This window comes from Lucilia sericata, unplaced genomic scaffold (genome assembly GCF_015586225.1).
Source record: "Lucilia sericata isolate MDLA Ls3-8-SP2 unplaced genomic scaffold, ASM1558622v1 Contig000903F_arrow, whole genome shotgun sequence".
NCBI lineage: Eukaryota > Metazoa > Arthropoda > Insecta > Diptera > Calliphoridae > Lucilia > Lucilia sericata.
Window position 1 is genome coordinate 190,070 of NW_023994890.1, and position 8,194 is coordinate 198,263.

The 8,194-nt window shown below is 32.1% G+C and overlaps 1 protein-coding gene across 1 annotated transcript; it reads right to left on the reverse strand.

Moving 5' to 3' along the window:
- Nucleotides 1–1,238: 1,238 nt before the first annotated feature.
- On the reverse strand, nt 1,239–3,633 carry LOC119608962. Its single transcript, XM_037963601.1, has 5 exons — nt 3,329–3,633; nt 2,927–3,245; nt 2,212–2,288; nt 1,727–2,141; nt 1,239–1,660 (listed from the first exon to the last, which is right to left on the reverse strand). Exons 1-5 carry the CDS (start codon nt 3,571–3,573, stop codon nt 1,397–1,399), a joined length of 1,320 nt encoding a protein of 439 aa, XP_037819529.1. The 5' UTR covers nt 3,574–3,633; the 3' UTR covers nt 1,239–1,396.
- Between the last annotated feature and the right edge of the window lie 4,561 nt (nt 3,634–8,194).

An 8,194-nucleotide genomic window follows, 5' to 3' on the forward strand; every position in this document is an offset into this window, starting at 1 on the left:
TTATAAGGATCGGCTCAATTTCTGCCTTAGCCCCCATACATCCGGACCTTCCGATTTCGCCGTTTATCTTTTAACTACGTCTAATATACTATTATCTATCCAAAAGTCGGCATAATGTGGTGATGTTTGTAACACTCAAAAATATTTGTCCTTATTAAGCTATGTCCGTCTTTGTGACCGTATAAACCTTGTGTGCACGCAACAGATCGCAATTTTGAATATAATTTGTTAAAATGGGTAACATACTATTTTCTGGATCCATATATTATATGTACTTTAAACACAATTATGACAAATGTTATACTGTTATTTTTTTTAGCAATGAAATATGTGCTTTTATGTGGTTATCGGAACTGGGCCTTATATGGGAGAACTGACCAATTATATATATTTTGCAGACTTATATACATATATATGTATATATAAAATTTATGTACGTTGAATATTATTCTAATATCTTTATTTCTTAATTAGTTATATGCATTTAAGTCATTTCCGAAACTGGACCTTATTTGGGAGCTATGGCCAATTATGGACCGATTTTTTCATTCGATAATTAAATATGTGCGTTTACGTGGTTATCGGAAGTGGTCCTTATATGGGAGAACTGACCAATTATGGACCGATTTTCAAGAACAAACTTTCGTTGAATTTGGTTGATTTCCTTTGATTAGTTTTACCGTGAGCGTGTTTTAGGCAGACAGACAGACGGACATAGCTAAATCTACTCAGAATTTGATAACGATCCGGAATATATATACTTCTTTTGGGTCTGAGATGAATAGTTCTTGGTGTTATACAGGGAATGACAAACTTATTACTGATGGTGATGGAGAATATATAAAATTTAAGAAAAACTTAGATATCAAAATTATTTATAATTTTCCCATGTCTGTTGTAAAATAAAGGCAATTTAAAGTGGTTTCAAACATTATGTTAAGAAATCTCGAAGAATACTGTTATATATATATAAATATAACAGTAGGTAACCCGTTATTATAAAGTCGATAGATTAGAATTTCAGATGACATAACAGATTTTATAAATGCAGGTATCTTCACGTTGTCATAGCGTCTCAAATATGTACAAAAACGGGGGTTTTCAAACTTCAAGAAACGATATCTGGAAAACCTGATGTGGTGAGACTCTTCGATAAAACTTGATAAAGAAACCTTTTTGCTACCCAGACCAGAAAATTTAAAGGTCGCAGGGTTATAAAATTAAACATTATGTTAATATTCCATCAAAGAAGTAATTTTTTTTTTCAAATTTTTATTCGACCTTGTGATGGTCTATAGAAGAAACACAATTTTTGGAAGAACAATCATTTACAACAATTAGATATCAAAATATGTATGACGGTCCGCGAAATTAAATAAATTTCTCAAGGGGACCACTAAATAAAAGCCAGATATTGATTATAATATTCAGGTAGAGCAGTTGTACCATCTACAGAAATATTATGTATAACTTTTCCGGGAGCAGTATCCATATTGTTTACAGGAAAACCATCCAAACGTTGTGATACTTTAACATCCTCGACACTGCAACAGAAAATGACACCCATAGCGCTATAACGAAAAGTTGTACTGACACTTTTCAACCAAGGAATCTCTTGACATTTGTCTACACAAAATATAACATCATTTTCCGAATAAAACTGCAAATATTAAACAAAAAAATAATGTTATAAAAAATAGTAAAAATATTTAATTTATTTACTCACCTCATAAAATGGCGAATTAAAACCAATGATTACAATTTCATCAGAACTATTGCTAGTCGATCGTAAATAATTCCACACATACATTGGTATTATACGATTTCTATTGTCAATCAATTCCTTTAATGTAAAATTGCTTTCGCAAGCTTTAAGGATGGGTGCCGTTGCGACGCCCGATACACCCGATAAAATATCATATGCCTGTTGTTGTTCTTCGACTTGTTTTGTCAGGGCATTTTCGTAACGTTTCCAATTGCCTAAACGTAAATTAGGCCACCAAGCTAGATCTAATATAGAACCCAATTCATGATTAAATTCATTATACAGAAGTGAATTCTGTATAATGGAACTATAGTTATATTGTGAATATTTGATCCAATCTTGAATGTCCTGATTATCGTATTCAGTTTCATTTACACTGTAAATAATAGTAAATAATAAATAGTGAATAAATAAATATATTTTGAAAAGTGAAATAAATATTTTACCTTTTTAACGCAAACGTTTCCTTTAGATATTCCAATTGCAAGCTGGGTGTATAAAGGTTGTTCAAAGCAGTTGGATGCTATAATATATAAATTAATTATTATGCGATATGGTTAAAATTTTGAGAGTTTGAGAATAATATCACTTGAGCCGATGTCCGATTTTACATAGTATATAGACTGGTCTATTGACTGATCTATTGACTATTCTATAAAATTGTCTACTAAGCAGTCCATGGATTAGCCTATTGATTATTCTATGGTTTAGTTTAATGGCATGACTTTTAAGAAAGGACCATTTATAAGTCTTATGAATATTGATTGATCCATGTACAAGTCTATGGACTATTCTATGGAATAAACTATAGACTGTGGGCTAGTCTATGGACTAGTTATTTTGTCATAGTAAGTATTAGTCTATTAACTAGTATATGGAATACAATATTATGGTCTTTCCGTTCGGACTCCATCAAATAGTGGTTCTAAACTGCTGGACGGATCTGGATAAGATTTGACATAGGCGAAGTCAAACAGTATTTAACTTTATATTTTTTGGAAATAAGCCCCACATATGGCGCTATATCGATATAGTCCTTAATTTTTCATCCCGGACTTAACGACAAAATCGTACAACTTTTATTTCAATTTAACTAAATACTTAAGCGAAGTAAATATTGTCTTACTTTGACTAAATAATATCTACATAATTTATAGTTACCAACGATTCCGAATGTTTCGGTGTGATTGTATAGTACAAGGATTTAAAGGAGAGATTATGGGTGTCATAACAAAGGCCAGCCAAATATTGATAATTTGATGTTAAAGATTCTGTTGGTCTGGCCAAAAGATAGGAAGTTACATTTGATGGACACCAAACAAAATTGTTAATGGTTTCATATAAATTCCATTTTAGGGATGAACACTTTAAAAAAATGTCTCTTGAGTAACGTTCATAACCGCCATAATTATTTTGTGAATATAAATAATTATTTTCACACTTAATATTAAGTTTACTCTTGGTATTGTATGATTCGGGACTAAAATGGAAAAATATAAAAACGGGAATATAATTATAATTACTAATAAATTATTCTATAATTTTGATTTTTTTTATACTTACTATTCAAATTTCGTAGGACATAGTGCTTCTATTACTTGGTTTTCAAACAACTTTAAATGGGTATCCACATCTTTTAATGGTAAATCAACGCTATGAGAACCGACCTTTAATAAAATTGTTGGCCTCAAGACAATATCATTATCGAAATTTATAAAACATTCGCCAATTGCTATTGATATTATATTAAAAATACATAATATAATAAATATTATATTTAAAAAAAATTTATTAAATTTTAAAAACATTTTATAAACTTGCGTTTTCGTATACAAATGACTATTGACACTTGTATTTCAAACATTTTATAATAACTGTCTGATGGTTCTTATCGCAATTTTTTTTTTTTAAAGCCACTATGTTCTTCTATTTCCATAAACAAATTATTTACTTGAATCCACATTTTTATTCTGGAGTGAAATTCAACAGATTAAAAAGTGTTTATACAGCAGCCTATAAATAATATTTGACAGTTTTGAATCTTATAATACCCTTCACTATAATAGATTATTTATTTATAGCTTTATTTGTCCATTACAAATTATACTGTAACCTAATTTTCCGAGCAGGATTACGATGACCATACGTTGACCATATCGTTATAGTACAGCAGGCCAGAATGTCTGGTGGGAATCGAACCCACAACCCTTAGACTGATAAGCTAACACACTACCAACTAGCCTACCGGGGCACCCTATAATATGCATACATATTATACTAGTTATACCCAGTGTGCTTTGCTACCCTAAAAATAATATAAGTAAAACCTCGCTTTACGATTTGTAAAGATTCTCGCTGAAAGGTAAAAGTCGCGAATTTTCCCCATATGTTCACATGAATGTCAAAGTTGTTCGGGCTAAATTTAAGGTTTCCAACTCTAATAATTTCCAAGACATATGGGATATACCCAGCCCCTACTACTAGTCCGACCATTTTTTCCCCAAATGTTCACATAGGTGTTATAGTTTTTCGTGCAAAATTTTAAGATTCTAGCTGTAATAAATTCCCAGATAAACGAATTGTAGTGTTTAATTCATATGGAAGGTGCCACGCCTCCTATTGCTAGTCCCCCAATATATTATCCAAAGATTCACATTTAAAAGTTTTTAGTGCAAAATTTTAGGATTTTAGCTGTAATAGTTTCGAAGATATATAATTTTTTGTATATCATATGAGAGGTTCCAAAACCGCCTAATGAAAGTCCGCCCATTCCCCTCGCATGTTCAAGTGGATGTTAATGTTTTTTGGAGATTCCAAATTTTGTACGATATACACTCAATTATACACTCCATCAGTGGTGATAGAGGGTATATATAAGTTTGTCATTCCGTGTGTAACACCAAGAAATATTCATCTGAAACCCAACAAAGTATATCTTTCCGGGTCCTTATGAAATTCTGTGTCGATTTAGCTATGTCCATCTGTCTGTGTAAAACACGCTCACGTTAAAACTAAGCAAAGGAACCAAATTCTCCGAAAATATTCGTTATTGTCCTAAGCAGTTTGATATTTAAAATGAGCAAAATCGGTTCACAGCGTAAAAAGTTATGAGCGTTAAGTTTCGACTAGCTCGAAAAAAATTACGTTTTTCCCTAATTCTCGAGTAGTTTTCTGAGAAACTACCAAAGATAATTTGATGAATTTTTGGCACACGTTATTTGTTTTACCCAGGGATCAATTATGTTTAAACACAAAACAAGCGGTTCAAAATTTCTCGAAAATGGATTTATCGTTAATAACTAAGTCAAAAATATCAGTATCACCACGAAATTTTGAACATATTTATGTATATGATATGAACAGAAATCCTATTCAGTATCGGCCCACATAAGTCCCACTGCCGATAACCACTCAAACAAACATATTTAATTACTGAATGAAGATATCGATATAAAATTCTTTATGAATATGTTTAAAGTACATATAAAACAGCATGCGAAATGTTCTCCGGATCAGTCCATATTTGTTCACAGCTCCCATATAAGGCCCACTTCCGAAAACCACTTAAAAGCACATAACTCATTAAAAGATAAAGATCCGAGTTTTGTATATAGATAAATCATTCTGATTGGCCAACAGTTGCTTATATTTCCATAAAAGATACATAAATTAGTTATGGACTTGATCAAAATTAGCTCCATAAGATGTATAAAGCAGGGAAGCAAAATTTAAACATTCATAATATGCTAAATATATAAAAATACTATTTAGATGGGTTTTGATAAAAAGTAGCTTACAGGTGGAGGGTATTTAAGATTCGACATAGCCGAATATATAACTCTGCCTTGTTTTTGTTTAATTCATATGGTCGGATGCCTCGTCCCCTATTGCTAGTCTGCCCATTTTTTGTCCTAAATATTCATGTTGATACTAATATAGCTGCGAAAAAAATTGAGGACTCTAACTGTTATATTTTCTCAGATATACTAATTCAAGATTTTCTTATGGGAGTTACCATGCGCACTATAGCTAGGCCACCAATCCATGACTATGCCCGTCCACAAAACGAATACCTATATTTATTCATCATAGAGAAAAATCCATTTTTATTGTCGAAATTTTGATCTCTCCAATATTTCTGTAGAAATATTGTGGTTTTCAATAAAAAAAAAAATTCTTGAAGAAAGATCTCTCAATAGATTGCGTTATCTTTATAGGTTCAAAATATGTATCTTACCTATAAAGTCTTAAAAATAAAAAATAAAATTACGAATATTGCAATGACCCTACCCCCCATATAAGGTCCCCTTCAGAAAATGATTATAACGCTCATTACTGGCTTTAAAGTATGAGTATAGCGATGAAATTCGACATAAGTTTCAAACGTGCCAAAACCTCTCTACTGACTTTTATGAAAATCGGCATATGAATAACCCTATCCCCCATATATATAAGGTCCCCTGTAGAAAATTACTTTATTGCTCATTACTGGCTTATAAATACGAGTAAACCGATGTAATTCGACACACATAAGTTTTATACGAAATACCAAATTTAGTGAGGATCGGTTCATAATTGACCCTTCCCCCATATAATAGCCCCTTCAGAAAATTACTTAAACGATCATTGCTGACTTAAAAGTACGAGTTATGAATACAATTATGAAATTCGATATAAGAATCTTTAATACGAACGTTAAGCTGATTTTCACGAAGACCTCAAGAACCAAATAATCAACGAAATTAGAGAGGGAAATCATTCTCTCAACATAAGGGAATGGCAATTATAAGGGTATCACAATGGGCCTCAAGGCTTCCGAGTGAACTCGCTAACTAGCGAGCAAACCACGTAACCTAACCTCACCTAGCCATATTCCAAATATCACCCTGATATCTATAGGGGAGCATTCCTTTTACGGCATACGGTTTGATGGTGGGTATATGAGATTCGGCATAGCCGAATATAACACTCTTACTTGTTAATATTGCTGATAGCACAGGTCTAAGTAATTTAATGTTTTCAACAATATTATAAAATTTCTACCTCGCTTAATATTATAATTTATTTAGCAATTATTTCCACTCTTTGTTACATAGTATTTTGTTATAAATTGTTAACGGCACTGATAACGATAGTAAGGTTAAAGACCCTGTCGAACAAAGTCTTGATACAAATGAAATATGTACGTATAAAAAAATCTAAAATTAAAATTTGGTTTTTTCCCTTTTAACTATTAAGTTACAAAGTAAAGCAATCTGTTGCGTATTATCAAATCCTCTGGCGGGCCTATTGTGCGCTCCTTTACCAGTGTCTGTAGTGGGAATCAAACCTACGACCTCCGATTACACAGATTGTATATATATCTATGGATGATTAGAACACGATTCTACATCACAATAGTGGGGAGGGTATATGGGTACCAATCGGTTATGAATCGTTTTCTGAACCGCTTTATCGTCTGTCTGTCTACCCGTTTAACTACATATGGCAATTTTCAATATTATTTGAATAAATTTGTCACTTATTTTAATCCTAGGAGGAAGTCTATTGAAAATGGTTGAAATCGATCCACTATTTTCCACATACATTGGCACTACCCGAATAGGGCTATGTAGCTCATCGTTTTGTTGAACGTTCTAGTATTTCTAAAAAAAGATCGGCACAACTTATATGGATGCTGCGACCAATTACGGATTAAAATTCATTAAGTGATTTATATATACGCAAATCATATTCGTGTCGAATTTTATACCGATTTCTTTATTTATCAATGAAATATGTGCGTATAAGTGATTTTCGGAAGAGGCCCTTATATGGGAGCTATGATCAATTGTGGACCGATACAGAATTACCTTGGTAATATGATTTCTGTTCATATTATATTTATATATAAGATAATTTTGTGGTGATATTGATATATTTAAGGAAGTAATCTATTCTTATATATTCATATACGGGAATATGTACCTTTGTATGGGGGCTTTGTATGAGAAATTTCGGAGCAATTGTTATAATTATAAACAGAAATCATTTCTGGGCAAAAAAAAGTAATATGTGACAAAATTCATCGAATTATCTTTGGTAGTTGCTGAGAAATCTACTCAACAATTTGGAAAAAAAACCATAATTTGTTCGAGGTAGTCCGAAATGTTTAGTCATAACTTTTTATATCGTGGACCGATTTTGCATGGGGTAATTGTGAATATTTTGGGCAAAGTTTTCTGATTTATTTACAGACAGACAGAGAGACGGACAAAGCTATATCGACTCAGAATTTAATAAGGACCCGGAAATTGTTGTGTCTCAGATGAATATTTCTTGATGTTACACACGGAATGACACACTCTCACAGAGGTAACGTTTACATCATATGGGTACCAAGCTACTCGGGAGTAGTCGGCAACTAAAGGGCAATTGTAATAGCGGGGT

Bases quoted from the DNA above. Each gene is read 5' to 3' on its own strand.
- LOC119608962 (XM_037963601.1), bottom strand. From the start codon at position 3,573: ATGTTTTTAAAATTTAATAAATTTTTTTTAAATATAATATTTATTATA. The intron at 2,289-2,926 runs GTAACTATAAAT...TATATATTATAG, and splicing joins CGAAACATTCGGAATCGTTG to CATCCAACTGCTTTGAACAA. The intron at 1,661-1,726 runs GTGAGTAAATAA...TAATATTTGCAG, and splicing joins TTAATTCGCCATTTTATGAG to TTTTATTCGGAAAATGATGT.